Source organism: Peromyscus eremicus, chromosome 4 (assembly GCF_949786415.1).
Source record: "Peromyscus eremicus chromosome 4, PerEre_H2_v1, whole genome shotgun sequence".
In the NCBI taxonomy this organism is placed as follows: Eukaryota; Metazoa; Chordata; class Mammalia; order Rodentia; family Cricetidae; genus Peromyscus; species Peromyscus eremicus.
Window position 1 is genome coordinate 15,207,337 of NC_081419.1, and position 26,554 is coordinate 15,233,890.

At 52.9% G+C, this 26,554-nt stretch overlaps 2 protein-coding genes across 2 annotated transcripts; one reads left to right on the forward strand and one right to left on the reverse strand.

Annotated features, from left to right (window-relative positions):
- Positions 1–679: 679 nt before the first annotated feature.
- On the forward strand, positions 680–4,776 carry Lcn9 (lipocalin 9). Its single transcript, XM_059258811.1, has 6 exons — positions 680–775; positions 1,083–1,219; positions 1,560–1,633; positions 2,091–2,201; positions 2,332–2,433; positions 4,628–4,776. The coding sequence occupies exons 1-6, from the start codon at positions 680–682 to the stop codon at positions 4,774–4,776; spliced, it is 669 nt and encodes a 222-aa protein (XP_059114794.1).
- Positions 4,777–21,557: 16,781 nt separating this feature from the next.
- Sohlh1 (spermatogenesis and oogenesis specific basic helix-loop-helix 1) lies at positions 21,558–26,222 on the reverse strand. The gene is made up of 8 exons (XM_059259116.1): positions 26,073–26,222; positions 25,651–25,785; positions 25,061–25,223; positions 24,330–24,454; positions 23,963–24,060; positions 23,135–23,321; positions 22,524–22,600; positions 21,558–21,941 (listed from the first exon to the last, which is right to left on the reverse strand). Exons 1-8 carry the CDS (start codon positions 26,135–26,137, stop codon positions 21,739–21,741), a joined length of 1,053 nt encoding a protein of 350 aa, XP_059115099.1. The 5' UTR covers positions 26,138–26,222; the 3' UTR covers positions 21,558–21,738.
- Positions 26,223–26,554: the final 332 nt, after the last annotated feature.

Here is a 26,554-nt window from a genome sequence, read left to right on the forward strand (position 1 = left end):
CCGGGACACGTCTCACCACCACCTCCCACAGCCAGTCTCCAGCTGGGATGGGAACACATCTGACCCTGTGTGCTTGAACCACTGTATCCTCAAAGTCCAAAACATTGTTCTCTCTCAGGACCCCTCAACTGTCACTCAGGGGCTGACTTCTTAAGGACCCCCTCATTCAGCTTCTTTTCCTGGAGATTTGGAGCCACATCCTACATTCAGTGACATCCTCCAGGTGGGGTGGCTGGCTCTGCCGCAGGCCCGTACTGCATGCCATGCACATGGCTGGTGAGGAGCCAGACTCCCTCAAACATAAACACCGAGGCCAGACAGGATGTGAAGACAGGGCTCTGAGTTCTTCCCCCCCCCCCCCCCCCCCCGCAGCTTAGAGAGACAGAGCAAGGGCTCAGATTCTCTCATGGTCTCAGCAGGCTGGCCCGGGTCCAGGGACCTGATGGCCAAACCCTGCCGGTCCCAACTTCCCCTGTTGCTTTCTGGCCCAGCTACACATCACTTCAAGAGGGTTCTGCAGCCAGCTCTCGGATGTGAACAGTTATGTGGGGGCCTTTGGCTGCCTTCCAACAGGACACAGGATGTGTGTGGACAGGCTTCCCACAGAGCTGTCAATCACAGAACAGAAAGGGGCATAAGGGAGTGAGCTGCAGGCCAAGGCGTCCGTCCACCAGAGAGCATGGTAGTCCTGCTCGTGCTGGGCCTGGTGCTGAGTCTTGCTGCTGCGCAGTTCGACTGGGAAACCATTTCTCGGAAGAACTACAACATGGCCAAGGTGGGCCAAGCCTTCTGGGGCTAGGCTGGGCTTCATGAAGAGCACCTGCCCTCCCTTGACTGGGTGGGGCGCTTGACCTGGAAACAGGGAGTCTGGGCCATGAGAGTCTCTCCCAGCCCCAGCCACGATAGCAGCCAGAGGGTGCAGAAGGAGCCCCCGGAGGAATCAGGCAGAGGGAGGGCTGGGAGGGCAAAAGGAGGTCCCAGCTTGGAGCTAATGTTCAGGGACTCACCCAGGAGTGTGGCCACGAGGGCCAAGCAGCCCCAGGGCTGTTACAGGATTCCCATCACTCAGCTTTTCCTTCCAGATTTCCGGGATCTGGTACTCTATTTTCATGGCCTCAGATAACATGACACGCATTGAAGAGAAAGGAGACCTGAGGGTCTTCATGCGGAACATCAATCCCTTAAGGAACGGCAGCCTGAAGTTTGACTTCTTTTTCATGTGCGTATTGCCGCCCCCGCCCCTCAAGCTGAAACTAGGGGAGACTGTGTTCCCAGGCCCTACCGGAACTTCATACACTCACACACCTGCCCAGCGGGCCAGTGTGTGAACTGTCACCAGCTCCTCCCCGGGAATCATTATGATGGGATCAGGGGGTGCCCTGGCCTGTTGCTGGGTTCTGTGCTCCTCCCCGTGAGAAAAGCTGAAAGGCCCCTTCTGAGATGGGGTGGTTATGGAAAACAAGGTACTAGGCTTGGGGGTTCGATGACCTCCTGTCATGACCCCGGCAGGGGGAAGGGGCTGGTGCTTGCTCTGAGTCCCTCCCCTCACTGTCCTCCAGGGTGCACGGAGAATGTGTAGCTGTGACCATGGTCTGTGAAAAGACAGAGAACGATGGGGAGTTCACCGTCGCCTGTAAGTGGAATCCCTGTTCTTCCTGCTCTCACAGCCAGGAATCTTTTCTGCTGAGGCCTTGCCCACTCTGGTGAGCACTCACCCCAAACCTAAAGCAGGAGCACCCCAGCCTAGGGGGATCTCAAGGGTCCCCAGCCTGGCCCTCTCTCTGGATATCGCTAGCCTGGGACTACCAGAGAGGCAGAGCACTATGCTGAGGCTTGTGGAAGCAGCACACAAAGGCCCGTCTTCAGGCAGACAGGTAGAGCCATGGCACCCTGTTACCCCCACTTTCATGCCACGTCTCCTCCTGAGCCAGCACTGGGCATCCAGACTCCTACTCCTTCCAATGCCTGCTTAACGTTAGCTACATGAGTCGGCTGGCACTCACCCCAGCAGTGAGGGTGGGGTAGCCCGGTGCCGGGGCAGAGGGTGGGGTGCCGGGGCAGAGGGTGTGCTCAGCTCTATCTCTACGCAGATGAGGGAGAAAACAGGGTACTGCTCACGGAGACTGACTACAGAATGTATATCACCTTCTACATGCAGAACATCAAGAATGGGACCAAGACCCATGTGCTGGCGCTCTATGGTAACCTGACCCCTGTCTGCTTGGGAATCCCAGCCACTGGTGGGGGGGGGGTCTCCCATGGGCCCTAGACACGTGATGGAATGACACCTTGGGACCCTTCCCCAACACAAAGTCCCAAATTTGCTCCCAGGACGTCTCCCAGTGCTTAACAGTTCTTACCTGAAAAGATTTGTAAACATCTGCAAAAAATACAGGCTGAATTCACAAAATATCATCGACTTGACCAACAAAGGTAGGTTCCCTGATCTGGCCCAGAAAGGGTCCAGAGAAGGCAGCATTGTGGCTTGGTGTGCCTGGCACAGATGCCTTGAGGGTTGGGGTGGGGTCCGGGGGAGGCTTAGCAAGCCATCTGACATTCCCTTGTCTCTCCAGATGCATGCTTCTCTAGACGATAGAAGAGCTACTCAGGCCTTCTGGTATGTGAATTTCCATCTGAATGTAGGACATGGCAGCCCAGGGCGTTGGGAGCTGGACAGGGTAGCATAGAGCCAGTGTCAGAAGCTGGGGGTCCATCCCAGAATGACCATGAGCAGCATGTCTCAGAGCCCACACTCTGCCTGTTACTGGGTTGTCCTGCAAAAGCAAAGGAGCACACAGCTCTCTATAGAAGACTGTGTGTGGCATATTCCCAGAATCAGGGTTGCAGTGGGGCCTTACGTTGTGTGAGTAGAGCAGGAAACCTGGCCCTGTGGAACTACCCTGGACGCTGTGTTCAGGAAAGTGTAGCACGTGGGGTTTACTGTCTCACAACTTTCCAGCCCAGAGCCCAGAGATCCAGGCAATGCGGAGCCAGCACTGGGCATCCTGGTCCTGATGCTAGCCTGTGGTCACATCTCCCTACTCTCTGCCTCTGTCTTCACACGACCGTCTGTGTCTGCATCTCCTCCTCCATCATTATATTTAAGCCACCCAGGCATCCCAACTGATCTCACCCGATGTCTGAATACTCTTGCCAATAAAGTCCCTCCTTTGGTCTCAGCATGAAGACAGGCATGTGTTTGGGGATGTGGCACTTGGCCCTTCGAGGTTCTTTCTTGGGAATGGGCCTCCATGGTAGTAAAGACCACCCTCAGAGCATCCCAGAGACTGGCACCAGCGTCACCTCTTAAAGGATCCTGCACACAGGCCCTGAGGCTCTACGGAGACAGAGAGCCTGTAAGGCCTGACAGCCTTCAGGGGGGCTGAGCCCTGTCTGACCAGCTCTGTCTGGGACTAGACTCCCAGGGGGATTAGTGATAGCAGCCCAGCTAGGGTAGGAGTCTGTTCCATGTGTTAGTGAACACGTTACGGTGGTGTGGGCTGACAGCGACCCTAGTGGGCGTGTAGCAGAGAGATGTGAATGCTGTACCCATGCAGGCGGCTCTGCGTAGATGCTCTCAGCAGCTTCATTCATGACCACGACCTGCAACAGGTGACAGACTGCAGCAAGCCAGGTCTCGGGTCAGCGTAAGGAGAACAGTGGCAAAACAGTAGCAAAGGGGGCAGATGAGAGGACACAGTCAGGGGACAGGAGGAAGTGTGGCTACAAGGGGCAGCAAGATGGTCCCAGCTGTGCTGAGCAGTTACCGAAGGACAGAGGTGGTGGATACACAGCCCTCTGATACACAACTGATAAAATGCTCAGCATCAAACACACACATGCACACACACTCTCACATGCACACACACTCTCACATGCACACACACTCACATGCACACACACTCTCACATGCACACACACTCACATGCATACACACAGGCACACACACTCACATGCATATACACACATGCACATATTCACATGCATACACACTCACACACACAGGCATACAGGAACATGCACATGCTCATGTGCTCACACATACACTTGCTCACTCATGCATATGTGTGCAATGTATGCATATATACAGGATTACTCATATATACACACATATACATGCTCATATGCTCACATATGTATACTCACATACACGTATGCCCATATGCACATGTGCATACATACAGACACATTCACACATAGTCACACATACTCACATATTCACACAGGCAGAAATGCTCATATATACGTACACACATGCTCACTCATGTATATACATACATGTGCACATAAACACACACAGGACACATACTCACTCACATATGCACAACATGTATTGTGCATGCACACACATTCACATACTCTTACTCGCTGCACACACTCACCCCTCAGTCACAGGAAACAGGAAAAACCTCTCAGGGCAGGATTGACCGATCTGTGTCTTGTGGGACTTGATCTTGGTGTTGACAAGGGTTACCATGGGGGTGGCTGGGCAATCCTGGGGATCACTCCAATTTCTCCAACCCTCTTCAAATAAAAAGTTAAAACCAGAATATATTTGTCCTCTGACTCAACTAACATCCCCTCATCTGTGGTGTGCCTTGGCCTGGCTTCCCACTGCCTGGCCCAGACTTTATCATCAGCTTCAGTTTTGCCTCTTTGCTGGTAGCCCAGGCTCCTCCTAGGCCCCCAAGACCCCCGGGTCAAGGACCACACTTCATGGCACATTCCGCTGAAGGAGCAGCAGGCTCCAGCCTCTCCCCAGCCCTGTCTGAGTGAGGAGTGTCTGCACTGGAAGACGCTGGCTGGGCAGACCTGGCTGGTGTTAGCTTTCATGGTGCTCTGTGGTGTAGAACTGCCCTGGAGCCACACTGCTGAGTCCTCCACATTAGTGATTGCTGGGATAGGAGCCCCCAAGGCTACTTCAAGTTATAGCTTGGGTGTCAGTCTGTCCTGGAGTACTCCAGCTGTGGAGCGGGGAGGTGGGGGCTGGATAGCCTTCTGAAGGACTTGCCAGCAGACAGAATGGCTCTGTGGGGTGAGTGGAAGGTACCTGGCACTCCCAGGCAGCCCAGCTTCCGGATCCTTCAGTGCAGCGTGCTGAACCACAGCTGGGACAGATGTGCAGGAAGCCACCCGCATGATCGAGGCCTGCTGAGGAGGAGAGCGGCGTTGGTGCCTTTGTTACTTTTCTTGTACCTGCAGCAAAATCAGCCGAAGAAAGGGTAGGTTTATCGGGGCTCACAAGAGCATGGCTCCTTGTGGTGGGGAAGGAGTGACAGCGGGGGCGTCCCTGTCACACTGCACCCGCACTCAGGAAGCAGAGAGCAGTGAGCTGGGGTGCTCGTCGCCCTTGGTCTTTTTTATTCGGTCTGGGACCCAGCCCATGGAACGGTGCCGTGGATAGGTAGGGTGAGTCTTCCACCTCAAGGAACTCAATCGAGAAACTCCCTCACAGGCATGTTCAAGTGCTGTTTCCCAGATTATAGGTCCTGTAAATTGACAATATTGACCATGACAATTGGGGATCAGAATAATGGCTGTCCTGAAGAATGGTAGAAAGTAGAGGACTAGCACATGCAGAGACTTGCAAACCACCGAGACACCTGTGTCCCCTCCTAGAGGGCAGCATGGAGGAGATGAGCCCATAGCCAAGTGTCTCCAGGTCCCCACGTTGTCTCTGCACATCCTGGGACTGCTCCTGCCCTATGGGTTCTCACCCCATAGCCTTCCAGTGGGTAAGGAAACAGGACAATCTCTCTGCATGCCCCACACCACTGGCCTCCTAAGAATTTCACTGAGGTAGCAGGCCCTTGAATTTTAGTTGGATTTATTTCCCATCCTCTGATGAGCATATATATTACCAACAAGTCCAAGTGGTTGCTACCTCCTGCTCACTTGGTCCAATCAGCATACATTGTCATTAATATAGTGGAACAATGTGATATTTTATGGAAAAGACAGACGATCAAAATCCCTTCTAACTAAGTTACGTCACAGGGCTGGGGAGTTAATATATCCTTGAGGTAAAACTGTAAAGATATACTGCTGGCCTTGCTAACTGAAAGCAAATTGCTTCTGGTGGTCCTTATGGACTGGTACTGAGAAGAAGGCATTTGCTAGATCAATAGCTATATACCATGTACCAGGAGATATGTTAATTTGCTGAAGTAAGGACACCACATCTGGTACAGCAGCTGTAATTGGAGTCACTACCTGATTGAGTTCTCGATAGTTAACTGTCATTCTTCACGATCCATCTGTCCTCTGCACTGGCCAGATGGGAGAGTTAAGGGGAGATGTGGTGGGAACCACCACCCCTGCATCTGTCAAGTCCTTGGAGGCACTAATTTCTGCAGTTCTTCCAGGGATGCAATACTGTTTTTGATTCACTATTTTCCCTACAAGAGGCAACTCTAAAAGCTTCCATTTAGTCTTTCCAACCATAACAGCCTCACTCCACAGGTCAGAGAACCAATGTGAGAATTCTGCTAACTCTAAGTATATCTATCCCAGTTATACATTCCGGGACTAGAGACATAACCACAGGATGAGTTTGGGGACCCACTGGACCTACTGTGAGTCAGCCTTCAGCCCGAACTCCATTAGTCAATCACTTGGCCTCTATAAGCCCCTACTTTAACTGGAGGGCCACAGTGTTTCTTGGGATCTACTAGGGTCAGTGTCAATTCAGAACCAGTATCCAAAGACCCTGGAAAATCTGATTGTTTCCTTTCCTTTAGTGTACAGTTACTCTTGTAAAGTCTGTAGGTCCCTCTGAGGAAGGACTGGAGAAAGGCTGACAGTAGGTGTTTTATGAAGGTCCTTCCTCAGGGGAACCTGGCTGACCCTTCACTCAAGGGGTTCTGGGTCTGCAAACTGGCTCAAGTCTGGAAATCGGTTTCACAGGCTGAGTTCTATCTTTTGCCATAATCTGATGTGGCCTCTCTTTCATTTGTTTGAGAATTTTTCTGCTTAGATATATCAAATAAAAACACCATAGGCTTCTTATCTGTTCCATGCCTGGAAACACCATGATTGATTAGCCAGTACCAAAGGTCCATATGAATCACGCCCCCATAAAACTCACTTTGCCTGTGCTGCCCATTGTGGATCAGGCCTCTGTGGACATTGCTTTGTCTATGCTGCCCATCATGATAATCACCTTGCCTTTGGAGATTCGCCGTTGCCACCTGGCCCCTGCGACTTCAAGGTCCAGCTCAACCCACTGCATTAATTCATCCACCTGAGCAGCAGCATCTCCGCTCTGAGGTTGATGTAAGGAAAAGGAAGACAACAAAGCTCTTCCGGTATGTGGGTGCCCATCTCACCATTGTGCATCTTATCAGATTTGTGGTGGGCATGTCTTCCGGGCCTTCCCACTGTGGAGGATGTGGTTTTACGCAGTGTACCCACTCCAGCATTGCAGTATCTCTGAGTCTAAAACCCCTTCATCAACACTAAGCCAAAGGGGTATCAGGCATCCCCATCTCATTTTCAGTGGACCTTCTTTTGACAAATGCTTTAGACAACCATTCAAACAAACCTCTAACACTTTTTTTTTTTTTAACTCTGAGAGCTTCCATACTAAACCTAGACTCTCTACTCAGAGGGCCCATGTCAATAAACTCTGCCCGACCCAGTTTATGTTCCTTCCACTGTGACACAGGCTGCAAGCTGACTATGGTGACTCCGTTTTAGCACCTCGGACAACTTCATCTTGCTGAGTAAAGTGCCAGTAACTGTTAGGGAGCGTAAGAAAAACAATTCCGGGAAGGAAAACAACTCGAGGATGGTGTGGGCTCTTTGCAACGGTCATCCTGACCTCATTATTTTTGCTAATCTCACACTTTGGCTTTTGTAACTCTTTGCTAAGCTTGCAGTTGTGGAAAGGAAATCTTGGGGACTTTCCACCCAGGATATGATTTTTCTTGCTTTAAATATGGACCCTGAGGAAGGCTCACTATTGTACTTGGGTCCTGAGTATCCAGATGCAGTCACCAGCTGGCTGGAATAAAGACTTTCTATAGGTTCATAAACCATTTCTGAGCGGTCTTCTCTGTGGAGCCCCGCAACATCACCAGTATCCCACAGCCTTAAAATCCATCCCCACACATATTCCCCAGACTTCTACTTGAATGAATTAGCAAACTCATGAAGTTTAGTGCATTAAGTATAGTGCGCCAGCTCATGGACCACACTTCCCATCTCCCCTCCAGGAGCCTGCTTTGCCTTAAGTCTGGTTGTAAGTCTGCAGGCAGACAAGGAAGGGTTAATTCCCTCAGTCAAAGGCAGAAAAGGCAAGGGGTGGGTGTGAGTACATCTGCTACTGAGGGTGGAGGGATTACTTCCTCAGGTGAGATAAACCCTGGAGAATCTGAGGGTTCAAAGTTCTCAGCTTCAGTAGGGTCCCCCCCCACACACACACCCTCATCCCAAGGCACAGGATCCCATGCTTTACCAATTAATGCCCCTCCTTTAACCACTGACACCCTCTGAGGTGGGTCTTGAGTTTTCACTGTAATTCAGCCAACCTTATAATGAGGACTTCAGTTTGATTTTCCACAACTTGAGCTCTGTAGCTGCTGGAGAGAAGATTCCCTTTCCAGGCACACTTAGAAAACTTTAGATGTTTATGTGGGTCTAGAGTCGGTCAGTTTTATCACTGAGTTCATTGTTATCTTTCACTGTAGTCTGAGATGTTAGAAGTTGGTTGGTTTTATCATGCTAGGAGCAACCAATCAGTGTCATCATTTTCCTTATTTTTCCACAAACTGTTTTATATCCAGGGTCATCAAATCCATTGCTCCTTCCAGCTCTGGGAATCCTGTTGAAGAGAGGAAGGACTGTATGAGCGGAATGGCGGGGGTGGGTCAGGGTCTTCACAAGGGAACCCACAGAACCAACTAACCTGGGCTCATAGGAGCTCACAGACTCTGGACAGCGAGGGAGCCTGCATGGGAGCGACCTAGGCCCTCTACACATGTGTGACAGTTGTGTAGCTTGGTCTACCTGTGAGAGTCCTAGCGGTGGAGTCCCTGACGCTTTGGCTGGCTGCCAGGAACCCATTCCTCATACTGTGCTGCCTTGCCCAACCTCAATACAAAGGGAGGTACAAGTCCTACCTTGTGGGGCATTTACCCACCAACCCCACAGTTCCCCAGAGTTTTCTTGAGTGTGAGCAGCAGGAAATATTAGATAGAAGGATTTATTGCGGAGAATCTTGCGGAGATAAACAGATAGAAAATAAAGGATAGCCTCGAGAGGTCCTGGAACCTTTTCCAATGGGCCCCAACTGTCTCTGCCCCAGGGTTTTTATAGAGACGCCAAGGGGTGGAGCAAAAGACCTCCTCCCCCAGCACAGCCAAGTGCAGACCATCTCAGACACCTGCACTCAGGCCCGTGGTCCTAATCATCCTCTATGCGGATCTGCTGGGTAAAGCCACAAGGAACCTGAAAACGGGCTCCCACACTACCTCAACTTGATGTGCCATGTTTTGTTGACACCCATGGGAGGCCTGCCCCTTTCTGAACAGAAACAGAGGAGGAATGGATGGGGGGCATGCAGAAGGAAAGCAGGTGGGGGAACTGCGGTAGGGATGTAAAATAAATGAAAAGATTTAATTAATAAAAAAAATCCATTGCGCTCACAATTGGTGAGTCAGGATAATCAAATGCATTTATCTCCTTAAGTCTGTAAAACAGTTCCCACCAGGGGCTTTCAGTACTCTCCCAGCTTCCAGGAGAGGCTTCTGGTGTCCAGCTGGAAAGCCTAGTCCAGACACTTGAAAAATTTATCTGTATACTTCTGTTGCTCTAAAATCACGCCTAGTATCAGAGTCTGCACTAGTCAGGGTTCTCTAGAGGAACGTGTATACAGAATTTATTAGAAAGCCTTACAGGCTGTGGTCCAGCTAGTTCAGTACTGGCTGTCTACCCAGTACTCACTGAGTTCACGAGGCTGGATGTCTCAGCTGGTCTTCAGTATATGCTGAAATCCCAAAGAAGCAGGTGTCAATGCCAGTGAAAGAATGGACTTTCGAGTGAGAGCAAGCAGACAAAGAGAGCAAGCTTCCTTCTTCCATGTCTTTTATACAGGCTCCCTGCAGAAGGTGGGGCCCAGATTAGAGGTGGATCTTCCCACTTCAAAAGAGCTGGACTGAAAATGGGTCTTCCCACCAGGTGGTGGTGGCGCCTGACTTTAATCCCAATACTCAGGAGAAAGAAGCAGGTGGGTTTCTGTGAGTTCAAGACCAGCCTGGTCTACATAGCGAATTCCAGGACAGCCAGGACTACACAGAGAAATAGAAAGAATAAAAAAGTGGGTCTTCCCACTTCTAATGATCTAATTTGGAAAAAATCCCTCATAGGTGTTTTGGTTAATTCCACATGTAGTCAAGTTGACAACCAAGAAAAGCCATCACAGGCAGCAGCCCTGGGTCAGTAAGCCCCAACTGTCCGCAGAACCAGGAACACTGAGGATGTCTCCCCTTCTGCTGATGGTGGGCCTGGCATTGTTCCATGGCCTCTGAGCAGAGGAAGGACCATCCAAGGAACTGGAGATAGAGCTGTCAGAAGCAAGAAGGCAGAGGGTTCTAGCAGGGCTCCCACGGTCAGAAGGATGTAAAGTTAGGACCAGGGCTGGAAGGGCAGGTCCACTATCCCAGTGGCATCCATCGTTGGGCTTACCTAGGTGATCATCATGACAGGGCGGAAGTAAGGATGTAGGACACTTCGGTATTCTCAGCCAGAAGGTCCCCTGGGGTGGAGCTGTTTCAGCCAGCGGCTGTGGCAGCTGTGTACACTTATCTGGTTTATGTCCAGCAAGCAGGGACGAATCTCTGGTTGGTATCATGATCTCTGGTTGGCCATGTTAGGTAGTGATGGACACCCCAGCTCTGGCAGACTGGAGCCAGACTTCAGGCACCCCAGGCCAGGCCACGAGGCTTGAGCCGTGAACACAGCCTTCACATAGGCTGTGGGAGGAACTCCAAATGCAGCTAGCAGACGTGGTGTGCAGCATTTGCTGTGTTCTTGGAAAGAACTTCATGCTCCTTATGATTAGCTGCAAAGTTTGGTGACCTGTGCAATGGACTCAGGAGCACTTAGGACCCAGACCCCACTTCCTCTCCTGTGTACTCACATTGGCCACCCAAGGGGCCAAGGATGGCCAACCAGATTTTTAGCCAGTGAATAGCCCAGCCTGAAATCCAGGAACCACCAGTCTGGCCAGCACCTTGGGTGCCCCTGGTCACAGTCTAAGCAGCATCAGGAGTCAAATGGGTATAGGAGGAGATGTGGAGCAGGGCTTGACACCTGCAGCTCTGGGAGCCGCCACAAGGTGGCACTGGCCTCCAACAGCTTACTTAGCCTCACCAGGCCTGGTGGACACTTCTGAGTTTTATCTAGTTCATTGAGTGTGAAGACTGGCAACCTGCTTCCGTGTGGCCTGAGTTCACTGTGAGGAGCTATGTGCTCCGGGTTAGCAGAGAATCTGGGTAGCCCAACCCATGCCCATCATCTCTCAGCCACACCTGTCCCCTGTGCAGTTACTGTAGCTGGCCCCACCGGGCTGAGGAGCTACACGCAGGAGGTGAGGGCATAAAAAGCTGTGAATTCAGCACTGGTGGGATCTATCTTGACTTTGAGTTAGAGGAACTCCCCCCCCCCCCATGAGTCAAGGTCAAAGTCAGGCCAGAAGAGATATGAATAACCAGTGATCAGATAAACTCAAATCCCAAATTCCAAGAGCATTTAAAAAGAGCAGGGGCATGGGATGCATCTTTATGTGACTCTTCTCCCTGCAGTGGACTGAGAGATGGAAGTCAGGAGGATTGTCCAGATGACAGGAACCCAGATGGATGAAGGGGGCAGGTGTCAGCACAACAGGCGGACCACCCCAGCAGGCACGGGATCACATACCGAGACAGGCTCCGTCCGAGAAGTTCACCCAGTTAGAGCCAGTATGGTATTCCTAGTCTCAGACTAGTTAACTGGGTGGAAGGGGCTCCCATGGGTCCCTTGAGAGGACCTGGCAGATGTCATTGAAAGGACAGCTAAGCCAAGGTCCAGGATGGACAGATGTCTGACCCAGCCACAAGCACCCTCAGGTCTCACTGAGCCCTTGTGTCTCTATGCCCATCTACTAATGACCTTGGCCGCTCTCCCTTCTCTGATGCTGACACCATGGTCCTCTGAGGACCTCTGCTGCCCCTTGCAGCCCACCACCCACCCGAGACCCCAGTAATGCTCTGTGGGGCAGGCGAGAGGTGCAGAGGAGTCCTCTGCCTCTGTTCAGGTATCAGGCACGGGCCAGGGCTGCCAGCTCAAGTTCCACAGTGGCTGCAATGGTGTTCCTGGCCTTCAGAGAGCAAAGATCACTGGATCTGGTATCTTTGACAAGCCTAGCCTAGCAAGCCAGTACAGGGACTGGAACACCAGCTGTGATTCCCTGAGGGGAATCCACTTGCTGATGGTACTGGGGAGCCTGCAGGATGCTGGACCTGACCTGAAATTGTGGAGACCCTGGTTAGTTGCAGGGTTAAAAAGTGCTGCTGGATAGGCCAAGGAGAAGGCTAGCTGCTTCCTCCACACAAAGGGCCTGGCAGAGAGACTCCCAGAAATGGAGGTGTGCAGCTATGACACCCTCCTCATCTCAAGATCCTACACGGTCATGTTTCCACACTCCTCTGCCGTGTAAGAGTTTTCACAGGCTCCAGGGTCTAAGATGTGGGTATCTGTGGGGGTCATTACCAGCTAGCCACATTAGGCAGAATGGTAAGAAGTGCGGCAACCATGAAAACAGGCTTTCAGACAGGACTCGCCAGGTGGGCAGGCCTGATCGAAGTCAGAGACGTTGCCACCGTGTGTGCCTTTAAATGAGCGTCAGGTGGAGAAGAAACCAAGGGTCCCAAGAAAGGGCCAGAGCAGTTCACGGTTACTCCAAGACTAACTTCTCTCTTGGTAAATGCCTTCTCATCCCGGGCTGGGACAGCAAATGACTGCAATCTGAAAACAATGGTAATGTGTTCTTGCGCAGCTCTAGAGGGATATCCTGGTCAGTCACCCTGGGGAAACTCAGGTGTAGGCAGGGATGCCCTCCTTTGCCAGTTTCTATGGCCTAGGCATCCCTTGGGTGGTAGCTGCATCATCTCCCCAGCCTTTAAGACAAGATGTCAGTCCACGTCCTCAGCACCTGCTTCTCTGGGTGCCAAATCCCCTCTGTCCTCAACTGTGGAGATAGGGAAAAGATGTGGTTGCCATGGGCTGGGGAGAGGGAGGGACAAACAAGTGGAACACAGGTGACCTTTGCAGCAGTAATACTGCCCTATCTGATACCAGAGTGGCAGGCATGTCATCATTACATTACATCATTACATCATACCTACAGGGAGTTCAAGACTGACAGCAGCCATGGGCGACAGTGACACACCAATGTGGGCTCATAGACTGTAACAATGGGCCATCCTAGAGGGGTGCTGATAGCAGAAGGGGCTTCCAAGGTGGCTCTCTGCACATGCTCCTCAGTCCTACTATGACACACACACACACACACACACACACACACACACACACACACACACACCTCCTGCCTCTTCCTGCAAGCGCTCCTCAGATCACATCTAGGACCGGTCCAGGCCATCCGGGGTCATCTCAAGGCCCTGATTTAATCAACTTCAGATGCTTTTTGCATACAAAGTCACATTTTTTTTTTTCAGAGTACTATCCATCAAGACTTGGTGTCTTCGGCTCCATTATTTAGACAACTGTAGAGTGATTAGCTAAAAAGTCAGTAACTGTAACATGAACATTCAATGTGCAGGAGCTCCACACATCTAAACCCATCCGGCTGAGAGAGAACACACACCCTGGGCAGCTCCCAGTATTCCCGTTCAGACCTGGAGTACTCCACAGATCTCTGTGGCCAACTGAGAGCGAGCATGTATCCCAGCATCTCTCCAGTGCCTGCAACATTATAGTTCATCGCTGAGGGAAGTCAGGAATTCAGCACATGAGCTTGAAGCAGAACCATGGAGGAACACTGCACACTGGCTTGCTCATGATGGCTCCTGCTTAGCCAGCATCCGTATACAACCCAGGTTCACCTGCCCAGAAATGTCACTGTCCACAGTAGGCTGTGCCCTCCTACATTCAATTCGTCCTACAGGCCCATCTGATTGAGGCCATCCCGAGACTCCCTCATATAACTCTGGTCAAGGGAACTGCTGAAGCTGACTAGGAGAGGACCACCGCAGACATACAACACTCGAAACTCACTGAGCATTAACAGAAAATACCCCAAATGGAAGTTAGAACACAACTTAAGAGACAACCGCAGCAGAAATGATGAGGAACAACTTTAACCAGGAAGGCCAGGTCTTGGACACTGAAGCCACAGAATGTTGCAGACAGAATAACCAAACAGAAGCCCTCTACCACCTGGGGACTCGGTACTATTGATAGTTGCACACCACAGTGACATGCAGCTTTATTTCAGTCCTTGTCAAAATCCCAATGGAGGGTTTTCTTTAGGGGAGTATAAAATTTCATCCCAATATTTCTACGGAATTCCAAGGGGCCCAATCACAAAAATCCTTAAAAAATAAAAATTAAAAAAAGGAAAACACCTTGACTTCAAAGTATATTACAAGCTGGGTTTGGTGGTGCATGCCTTTAATTCCAGCACTCAGTGGGCAGAGGCAGGCACATCTCTGTGAGTTCCAAGCCAGTCTGGTACAGAGATCCTGTCTCAAAACAAAAAACAAAAACCATGTAAACAGAAAGAGCATATTACCAAGCTACAGTGATCAAAGCAGTATGGTGCTGGTGAGACAAATGCCTGGACCTTTGGAACAGAGCCGGGAGCCCAGACTTGTGGGAGCCCACAGAGGTTTCCTAATGAGATCTGAGCTTGCTTTACCCAGCAGGGCTGCATAAGGAGATGACTTGACCACATGCGTGGTTACCAGGTTTTTGGAAGGGTCTGCACTTGGCTGTGTGGTGTGCTTTGATCTAGCAAGGAGGAGGTCTTTTGCCTTGCCCCTTGGCATTGTTATTAAAAAGCCCTTTTGAAGAGCCAGAAGGGGCTGGTAGATTTTGATCCGGGTCCTCCCGAAGCTATCCTGTGTTTCTGTCTGTCTCCTCTCTGCTGTCTTTCTATCTACAAATTCCGTATGCCTCTCTCCTCATAGGAACCCTGTAAAAGGTGGAGCTGGCCTCACACACAGAATAAACCAACACAAGTGGTGAAATAAGCCAACAGGTAAATCTACAAACACCAGGAGAACCCAAACCCCAATCCATAGGCATGAAGGGGACACTTTTCCCCACCTCACCCCAAACTCAGAATGAGTCAGGCCTAAACACAAAAGCTAACACTATCAAATCCTTAGACAACAACAGAGGGAAAGCTTGTGATGCTGGGTTTGTAAGAGGTTTCGAATGGGCAACAGGAAAGACAAATTGGATGTCACACAACTGAGAGCTTGAGGCCTCAAGGGATCCCGAAGACAGAGTAAGGAAGCTGGAACCACAGATGGCTCAGTGGGTAAAGGAGCTTGCTGCCAAGCCTGACAACTTGAGTTCCATCCCTGGGACCCATGAGCGAAATGAGAAAACCAACTTCTGTGAGTTCTGACCTCCACATGTGTGGTGTCACACACACGTGTGTGAGCACACACACACACACACACACACACACACACATTAACTAATTAAAAGACAACCCACAGAATAGGAGAGACTATTTGCAAATCACATCTGATAAGGGTTTGCTATCCGGAGTTACCCACATGGCAGCTCACTACTACTCCTAACTCCAGTTCCAGAGATCTGTCCCCTTCTTCTGGCCTCTGTGGCCACTGCATGCATGTGGTGCACAGGTATACATACACACATGCAAAACACTCATACACATATAATAAAATAAATAAATCTAAAAAAACAAAACACAAAATTCTGACACATGCTTCAACATAAAAAGCCCAAAGACATTATTACACCAATCACAAAACACAAATTCAGAAAAAGTGAAAGTTAAAAGTGTGGGTTGGACCAGGCATGGTGGCCCATGCCTTTAATCTCAGCACTCAGGGGGCAGAGGTAGGTGGATCTCTATGAATTTGAGACCAGCCTGGTCTACAAGGCGAGTTCTAGGACAGCCAGGACACAGAGAAATTTTTGTCTCTTTAAACAAACAAACAAAAAAAGCAAAAAGTGTGGATTAGCCGGGGAGATAGCTCAGTTGGCAAACTGCTCAGTTAGCATTCTCGAGGCCCTGGGTTTGATCCCCAGTATTGCACAGACTGGGTGTGGTGCAGGTACCTGTAAGCTCAGCACTGGAGAGGAGGGTGCAGAAAGGTCAGCAAAGGTCACTCTCAGCTACTGAGTGAGTGTGAGGTCACCCGAGGATAATAACACACTCTCAAAAAGAAAAAAGCAAGCATTCAGGCAAAAGGAAGAGAAAGGGAGGGAGAGAGGGAGGGGGAGAAGGAGGGAGGGAGGGAGGAAGGGAGGGGGGGAGTCTGACAAACAAGAAAGTGCACTGGAAACCTGGTATCAGAATTTGCCCTATATGATGTTTATATAAATTCCAAAGCCAGAACAAAAGTAAAGCGTTATGCAAATTATGTAAAATTGTAAGGAGCAGCGAGGTGGCTTTTACAGGGGTTCCGCTGGGGAAGCGGGGTGTGATCGGGAGGGTGGAACTGCTGGGCTGCACTTGGCAGCAGACAGCTTCAACAAGTGCCCAGTGAGTGGCCGAGCTGAGGATGCTGAGGGCCTGGGCAAGCGGAAGTCTCTGTCCTTGTGTAGCAGCCGCAATGTCAAGTGATGTGACCACCAGGCGCTCAGCGGCAGGTCACGCTGCTCTCTGTTGAGCGGTTGTCTAGGACACAAGCACAAGAGTGCAACACACACACACACACACACACACACACACACTCACACACACACACATACACGGGCGGAGAGAGGGAGAACACTCCTGGAGTTATTCAAAATAAAACAAGAGCCACCAGCAGGCCCAAGTCAGTCTAGAAGACGGTCTCACAGATCAGTGCTTCTGATCACAGTGCTGCAGGGTGGCACGAGCTGAGGTCATGTCTAGAAAAGCCCAGGTTGGAGACTGGGGACCACAGCTTTAAGGCAAGACTGCAGGGCCATTGGAACAATCACTTGCCTTGAGTATGAGCTAGTGAGGATGTGGACTGGACTCCAGCTGACCTCCTGCCTCAGGTGTGGGTGGCCATAGCTGACCACCTACCTGAGTGGCGGATACCCATGACTAACCTGCTTCAGGAGCGGGTACCATTGGCTGACCACCTGCCTCAGGAGCAGGTACCCCAGGCTGACCACCTGCCTCATGACCACCTGCCTCAGAGGCGGGTACCCCTAGCAACCATCTGCTGTGGTCAGGCACTCCCTAACTGTGGCAGAATCAAGTTCGCCATCCTAAAAGCTCCTGAGGCCTGACATCCTGTCTCCTGCCCTGTGACTTCCACAAAGCATGGGGGTGAGTGAAATGAAGTAAACCCTGCATGGGCGGCCAAGCACAAAGGTCCACACACTGGGGCTCTCGGGACAGGGCTGGCGACGTCATCTTCTGCTCCAGCCTAAAGGTGCTGGCTGGCTAGTTCTACCTAGACAGACTGTCCACCCCAGCAGCTGTTACATTCTGTTCCTGGGAGCTGGAGGTACAGAAACTTCTTTTGGTAGGTGCCAGGGTGCTAATTACTGCGTTCCATGGTGGGTGGTGGCAGTCATGCTGAGGGAGGGGACCTTCTCAGGTGCAGCCCTTGCCAGGGAGTTCCTGACAAGATGACCATGGAGAGCTCAGGGCCTGTTGCATCCGTCAGGATAAAGCATCACCCCCTGCCTCCCCTTAGACTGTGGTCATTCACCCTCCAGAGCCCGACTGAAGAGTCCTGCATGAAGAAGGCAGCCCAGCTGGGCTCCAGGGCATCGCTGTCACTGTCCACACATAGAGCTGCCTCCCTTGGCTGAGAGGCTAAACCAGGGCCACATATCAGGAAAGGACCAGGAGAATACAGGGGCAACAGGCAGCAACGTGGAGAACCCAGCCCGTTAAGGCAAAAGCTTCGGAAGAACCACAGACTTCCTGGTGGCTGGCCATATCACCTGACTAACACATCTGTAAAAACCAGAAAGAACCCAGGGAGCTACCACCCTGGAAGCCACACTGCAGCCTGGAGAGTCATTCCTGGAGCCTCTGTGACCACTGACCATTGGAGGCCATCCTGCAGCCAAGAGTGCCACTGGAGCCCCCTGGAAAGTGCTGTGAATGCCACAAGCCCACAGACCATTGTTCAAGCAACCTCAGGGACCCATCTGCTGGCGGAAGGCTGTGGGAAGATCTGCAAACAGAGCAGTGGGGGCACTGGGGCAAGGACACTGGAAGATGACCCCCAGGGGTGACCTGAAAGCAGGGACAACTGGGGCCCAGGAACCAGGATGCAGCATTTAGCTCCATCTGTGGTATCAGATGCTTGCATCCCAATACAGCATCCAAGAGAAGAGGACCTACACGAAGGGAAAGCATCGCTCAGAATGCACACATGCACACACACATGCATACACGCATGGTGTGCCCCACAACAAACACATGCACATGCCTCCACATACCCCACAATGCACACACATTTCTATACACTCACTCCTCTGCCAAAGGACACACCCCGACCTTCCAAAGGTTCAGATGTCTGTTCCTGTGGGGATCTCTCAATTGCATGAGGAACATAGGCAAACCAGGGTCTTACCTCACCCCTCCTTTCTGAGCTCCAGAAATGTATGCACAAGGACGTGGGCCTCACAAAAGCAGGGGTGTAGTTTCAAAGAACTGTGTGAAGTTGCTGGAGAGGTATGGAGATGAGACACACTTCTAAGTGCCCTAAATCCCCTTCCCACAACCAGCCTTGAAGCCCATGACTGCCAAGACCCTGCAGAAGGTCCTCAGATACTGAGTGCTGTCACATGACCCAGCTCCCCTCATCTGACACAAAGCACACAGGCTCTCTTCAAAACAGTTTTGAGGCCCCATGGACAGAGAAGTGCCAGCCCCTCCACAGGCCTCTGTCATGGAGTCTCTAGGCATTAATAAGTTCCCCCGAATAGGCTGAAAACACACACAGGCTCTGCTGTTCAAACCACAGCCTGAGCACTGCGGTTCCAAAGGAAACCAGCAGTCTGAAAGGTTTGAGGAACAGTTTCATGCGGGGTCTGAAGGGTGATCATAACCAGCACCTGCTGATGACACCTGGCTCCCCTGTGAAGTATGATTCTAGTGCTGGCCCCCTGCCCACCCCACTGGGATTCCCACTGAGACATCACTCTGAGGAAAACCCAGAGTAGGCAGCCCTGCTGTGTGTCCTTCATGCCACCAGACTGCATGCCCCCAAGCTTTGGGGGCGCCGTAGTTGCAGGGCATTGGGAGATAATGGTGGTAGGAACGAAACCGGACTGTAATACACCAGAATCCAGCTTTCAGGCAGGTGGGCCCTTTGCCCCAGGCAGGGCGGTCATTGCACAGAGCGGGGATGCTGGGGCCTGGGATGCTCTGAGCAGAAGCTGTAGGGTTATGCAGGAGGAAATGGAGCAGTATTGGAGCAGCCTACGTGGGCTGGGGCCCAGAACCGCCAGCAAAAGTATCTGGGGTGGCTGTTCACAGCCTCCTAAACGCAGCTGGATGGGGACCTACTGCAATCTCAGCTAGCCAGAGCAATAATTTGGACCAAAAAAAAAAAAAAAAAGAGGTGTGGCAGCACAGGGAACCACACCTGCACCCAGAGCCTTGCAGTAGACACCATGGCCAGGCCCCGAGCCAGGGAGCCCTTTCCTATGTTGTGTGGGGTGGGGTCTGATGTTCTCAACTCTCCTGGATTGAAGTACTACTGAGAGAAGACTGCCCTCAGTCCCAAGCCCTGTGGTCTCCCACCACCTGAGCAGGGTCTGTGACCTGTTACTGTTCTTGCCCACAAGCCAGGCTGGGCCTCAGGCTCATTCTTAGCACTGGTTCCGAAGAAGAGACCACCTCTCTCAGGTGCCACGGGTAAGACCACACACTTAACCACAGTAGCACCCAGGGTTTAAGAGGTCCAAGAGAGGACTGGCTGCAGAGACGGCTGAACACATCCAGTCTATCTACTGAGAGGGGCGAGTAGGACCCAGACAGCTAATTCTTCCATGACCTTCCTTGAGGCTGACAAAACCAGAAACGGCAGGAGGTCAGAACCCTGGCTCAGTCTAAGGCCACATGCTTGTGAATGGTGGGCCATGTCCAAGGACAGGGGAGCAGTCACACAGCAGGGCAGACATGGACGTTGTGCCTCCAAAGACTTTCATCCCATGGCTGCTATGTGTACACATTATGCCCCATATATGGGCATAAGCATACATGCATACCCTAACAAAGGCAAACACACATACCAACATTCATGGATGCACACACACACACAAATGCATACACACCTATATGGGCACACAAACACACATGCCTGTCTGCCTTAGCATGCATAGTATGCACACAAGCACACCCATGGAGACACACACATACAGATGTGCATTCTTCTAGAAGATATGTGAATTCAGACAATTGGAGTTGACTGATAAGCTCAAACAGTAGACAACCAAAGCGAGGCCACAATCCCTGTGCTTGAGAGACCTGAGGTGGTTTTGGCACATTGGCAGTCAGGAACCTGGAAGTCACTCTTTTCTGACCAAGGCCTTCAGCCCTGTAAACCATGGGAGCTGGTGGCGGCTGGTGGTGGCGAGGTCCTGGGGGTGGCGGTGGACAGCTCTGCTCAGCACCCACCTGGACCACAGTGGTGCAGCGCTCAGGCCCTCCTGGACTACCACGTGCCCCTGAGCTCCTGGGATGTGTGATGATCTCAGCGCTCACAGTCCCCAACCCACGCCACCTGCTCCTGAGCCTTTGTCTGCAGTGACTCATGGCAATGAATGGAACATTCCACTGACTGTGGGGGCAGCCTGGTGGAAGCTCTCATCTCACACTCGAGGTTCTTGGAAGAATCGGGCTGGGCTGCTCTGGCCCCAGAACAGGGACTGATAAGGGGGAGGGAGTCCCAGGGCCCTGGGGGCTGTCTCCAGATGCAGAGAGCTGGACAAGCCCCCAGCCTGAGCAGAACAGGAGACCGGTGCTAATCTCCAGTCTACCCAGAGCAGCCCAGTGTGCAGGGTGTGGGCAGACAAGGAGGGTCCCCAAGAGCCCATGTACAAGTACAGAGGTGACCAGCAGTAAAGGGGGGACCAGCCCTTCCCCAGGATATGGTGCACTGGGAGGAAAGACACCAGGGTCCCTTTGAAAGGCCCCACCCAATCCAAACACCTGACCCGGAGGAGGAGGAGGAGGAGGAGGAGGAGGAGGAGGAGGAGGAGGAGGAGAATGGCACCTAGTCTCTAGCACAGAACTAGGTTATTTAGGGATCCTACCAAGCTGAGAATCTCTCAGGCAGCTGCCTATGCTCTGAATGGAGTTGGGGCAATATGCCCAATGAATTGGATTAATTACTCAAAAGCCAGAGAAATTTTGCTTCTGCCAGGAAAACCACTTTCCTCTTTAATACAACTCACAGCCCTCCCTGCCAGCCTCCTCAAATTAGACCGCAGCTGCAAACGAAACCCAAAATACAACACCCAGGCAAGGGACAGGGGCACGGTACTGCCCCTGTACTGCCCTGTTCCCCCACCAAGCTGACAACTAAACTCTCAGGGGAAAAGGTCAGGGAAGAGGCTGTCTGCTTCATCCTGCAGGGCCACGCCAGGGCTGCCAAAATCCAAGCCCCACAGCTCTAGGGGGCCAGGCTGGAGATCCGGGGAACTGGGCTCAGGGTCTCCCATGAAGCTTGGTTCTGCCCTGTCCATAGGGCTGCTCATGGCCAGGGATGGACCTCCTCTGCCCTCCACCGACCCTGGAAGAAAAGGGAACGTCAGAACGGCAGGCACGCACCCCAGACACTAGCAGCAGGCTGGTCCCAGCATAGGGGCTCCCAGGCTGCCACCAGCTGGTCCGTTCTGCAAGCCCTCTGCCCCTCTGTGGACCTGTCTCTCTCCTCCCAGGGAGGTGGGATGAGCCCAACCCTGGTGATCCTACTCTTGCGCTTAGGAGATCTACTCATGGCAGAACCACTCATGGCTGTGTTCCCTCAACACTGGACCCTAAGGGCAGTGAGGACACACAACATATGCCTTGTCTACCAGATAGATGTCCTGGTGGCCCAGGGAAGCTGACCTGGGAACATTACTGAAAACATCCAGGACTCCACACAGCCATTTCCACATGTGCCCATGCAGTCACACATGTCACACTTTACCTCTGTCCCTGCCAGTCATCTGACCATCACCAGACAAGGAGGGGGAGACGACCTGGGGACCTTGGGTCAGAGAGCAAGCTAGGCCTGGGCACAGTCTCCCTGGTCCTGTCAGGTTGGACTCAGGCCCCAGAGCCATGGCCGGTGTGGGGAAAGGCAGCCTGGACTCAGAGCCCCACTCACCCAACCACCAATCAGGATTGGTGGTCAGCAGAAAGGATGTTCCATCCACCACGTCGGACCCTGCCCCTGTGGTGTATCTGGGGATGAGAAGAGCCCTTAGTGGCCACAAGTGCACCTAGGCAACAGAGACTCAACAGAAACCAATCCCAATCTTGCAAAGGCACTTGAGACTCCACGGAGGCTGAGCCTGCCCGCCAGGACCAAGTGTAGAAACCACAGCCTCAGGGTGCAGGCCCTAGCTAGCCACAGGGCTCTGCTGAACAGAAATCTGTGCTGGCTTCTCCAGCCACGGCCTCATCCCTCCCTCTGCCTCCCACACCCCAGCTGGTGTGTGCTCCCCAAACACAAATTTATTTCATCATCAGCCCAAACAAAAGACAATTAGGAGACAAAAATGTTTTAGAAACACATTATCAGAAAGCCACATGGCGAGTCTGGCTTGGGCCTGTTGCCTGGGCCTCCTCTCAATGTGGGGTAGAAGTCAGGACCAGAATTTTCCAGAAGCAGAGAAAGGCACCGACTAGTGCCGGGCTGAAGGCGGGCAAGTGACGGCTGACACAGACAGACACACAGACACAGACAGACAGACACGCACGCACGCACGCACCCACCTGGCATCAGGCACAGATGTCAGGACCAAGTTGGCCTCCTCAGCCAGCATGCCTGGAGATTCAGTGTCCCTGGCCAGGGATCCCACGGGGTGCAACCCACCAGAAATGATGTCGCTCGTCTGGGGGGTGGCTAACTGCCATGAGTGAGGAAGCCAGGGTGAGAGCCCGGGACTCAAGCTGGAAGGCTCTGAATGGAAAGAAGAAAGGTTAGCTCTCACGGTTCAGGCCAGGCTACTGGCGTACGGTGTGTACATGTGAAAGCCAGAAGCACTCACAACAGGGACTCAAGCAAGGAGTGTCCAAAACCAGGTGCCCAGCCCAGGTCAGGTCAGGTTCCTGGAGAAGGCAGTCCCCAGGCCTTGGGTCTCTCAGATGGACTCAAATCAGGAGTTTCCCTCAGCACTGCCCCTGGGACCCTGAGCTCCTCCCTCAGACCAGCTGCCTATCCCCATGACCCCCACATATGTGGCTGCTTAGAAGTCCTGCCCAGCCACGAGACTTCTAGACAAGGCAAATACCCATGATGGGAGACAGAACAGCCAGGAAGGGCAAGTGTAAACTGTCTTCAGAGGCACCCCCTCCCCCGGTGACTCATTGGTACCTACTGACCAGGGCTTGGCATCGGGGAACAAAACCTCATGCATTGGAGGTACAGCTAGAAAGGCTGCGGGCCTGAGAGTCACCCCAGTTCCACACAGGCAGAGGTCAGACAGCCCAGCTGTTGCTACACTCTGGGCACAGGAAGGGCAGCCCCTTCAGCAACAGTGCCAACCATTTCAGGGTCAGAGGTCACCTGGCCCAACCATGACAACGTGCTCTGGGGTTTACCAAGCGGGGAGGAGGGTCTCTCCAGCAGTTCTGACACTCTCCCCAGGGCTTGGCTCTGGTCCATACCCAGCATCTCACAGCATGGGGGGTCCTGCACTCTGAAAGAGTATAAGACGTTAAGAAGGAGCTCAGAGCCCCGTAGAGCAGAAGAATCAAGTAACCCCCGTTCTTCCCAGTGTCGAGAGTCTGCTGACCAGATCACCCTGTGCAAGACTGTCCCAGCAGACTCTCAAGGGACCATCGTAAAGACTCTCTGAGCATGAACAGTGACGTCAAAGGTGTGTGAGGGGTGAAGTACTATTATGAAGCTGAATACTACTGTTCAGACGTAGCTCAGAGCCCAAGGGTGGGCTGCGGGGACACTAACCGAGCCGCATCAGATGCTTTTGCTATCCCGGAGTCCGGCTTGCTGTCTGCACTCTGATCGGCCAGGGTCACCTGCACGACATCCCCCTGCCACAGGTGCCACATCTCCTGGGAAGGCTGAGGAACCTGGAGTTTAAATACACACAAACCAGCCAGAAGCTCGGGGGGGGGGGGGGGAGGGGAGGACGACGACGCAGTGATGAAGCTGTTGCCCTCAGCCCAGCCTCCCCATCACATACCCAGGGATGCCCAGGGAGCCCCTTGAGTTTGGCCTGGGCCCAGAACAGGGAAAGGAGGTACAGGGACTGAGCTTCACTCCTCAAACACCTCTCCGCTCTTGAGTCAGGCTGTATCCACCCAGGGGCTTGGCCACAGCGCCCCACGTCATCAGAACAGGCACGACAAATGGACATGGGACGAGAATCAGGCAGCAGTCGTGGGATCAAAGGGTAGAAGTCTAAGTTAAGTGTTCTTGGCCAGAATTGGGCATCTGGAGACCCTGAAACTCTCAACACTGGCATCACATATGGGCAACTAATCAATCAACAGTATTGGGAAGAGACAGTGGACACTTGCCCCTCTCAGGAGAATACTAACTGGCACGGTTTGAATGGATCCTGGGGGTGCGGCATGTGTGGCCACTTTGGGCTGAAGGACGGGCCAAGGGGGCAAGGAGAACGCGGGGGCCCCTGAACAAGGACATCACCTAGTAGATACACTGACAAGGCTCACCTGCTTACAACTCACAGAGAGCTGCTCCCAGCCAGGAGCCATACTGTGGGCAAGCTGAAGGAAGTACACAGTCATCTCCAGGACGGAGGCCATGTCCTCCCGCCGGCCATCAAACTGAGGCAGCAGAGCCCGCAGGCGCTCACAGCTCAAGGAGATCCGCCTCCTGCTTCCAGACAAGCAAAAAAGGTCTAGCCTTCACCAGAAGGGGAAAGAGCCTCTGCAAGTTATCACTGAGCAGCCCCCAGGCCTCCGGAGCAGCAGGGTCAGCCCTCCAGCAGCCTGAGCCTTTGGGACTGTGACACACAGTAACTCTAAAATGAGGGCACAGTCCTGAGGCAGCTCTGTTCTGGAATGTGCAGGGGTGAATCCAAGTCAGGAGTCCAGCCTCTAGAGGAACCTGAGTACACTAGTCTGTGGACCACCAAAGTCGCTGTAGTGGCGCCCCTGCCCTCCTTCCACGAGGGCTGAGTCTACCTGGGGATCTGGTGGTAATCCCGGTTGGTCCAGATGGGTAGCACTTGGTTAGACCACAGCCCTAAACTCCTCCACCCCTTTCTTTGAAGCACTGTCCATCCTGAGGCCGCCCTCACCTGCGTTCTCTCTCGCTGATCACATTCCTCCGAAGGCAGGAGCCACAATTTGCTGCAGCCACAGGAACTGTGCGGGGGCCTGAGCCCTGGGAGGGAGTCGGTAAGCTGTCCCGGGTCTCAGGCTGAGGAGTCTTGCTACAGAGAACGGAGCCAAGACCACCTGTGAACCCCACAAAAGCCGCCGGCGCCCCACATGCAGAACCAAGGCATCTGGGGTGGACGTCTGAAAGGCAGTGGCGGCCAGGCCGGGGTCGTCAAGGAACACCACCTGGCCAGCTCATGACCCCTCCCCCCCAGCCCTCCACGCCAAGGTGGGGCGCTCTGCCCCGCTGTGCCAGGCAGGGTGAAGACAGTAAGTAGCCCCTGGGCAAGGCAAGGCCTTGGGGCCCGACTCTCTCAGAGTCCGTCTGTCCACGCTTTACCTGCATCCCGTGATGCCGGAGACGCCACAGTCCTCGGAGGTCCGCTCCTGGCCGCTGGACGCCATTGGCACGAAGTTGGAGGGAAGGAGGCAACACCCCGGAAGCCACAGATAGCCCCGAGCTCTGCCCGCCAGTCCCCCCCCCTCTCGCCCACACTCTGCCCACCCTCAGGAGCACCGCATCCACCCAGCACCGGGAGGCCCACTCTCACGCAAGCAAGCGGCTCGCCACCCCCACGCCTCACGCCTGCCCACCTCGTGCCGGGCTTGCCCCGCCCCTCCTCGTGCTTGACTCTCTGCTTCACGTGCTGGCCTTCAGACCACATGACCTGACTACGGCCCACGTGATGGTTTGCAGCCCGGGTTCGGGCCCCTTTGCCAGAAAGTAGCAAAATGGTTCCACCCTCAGGTCTCTAGTGGATTTCTAGGGGCGTGGCCTGCCAGGCGCCCAGGGCTCCTCTTGCGCTTTTGCCAAGCCTCGGT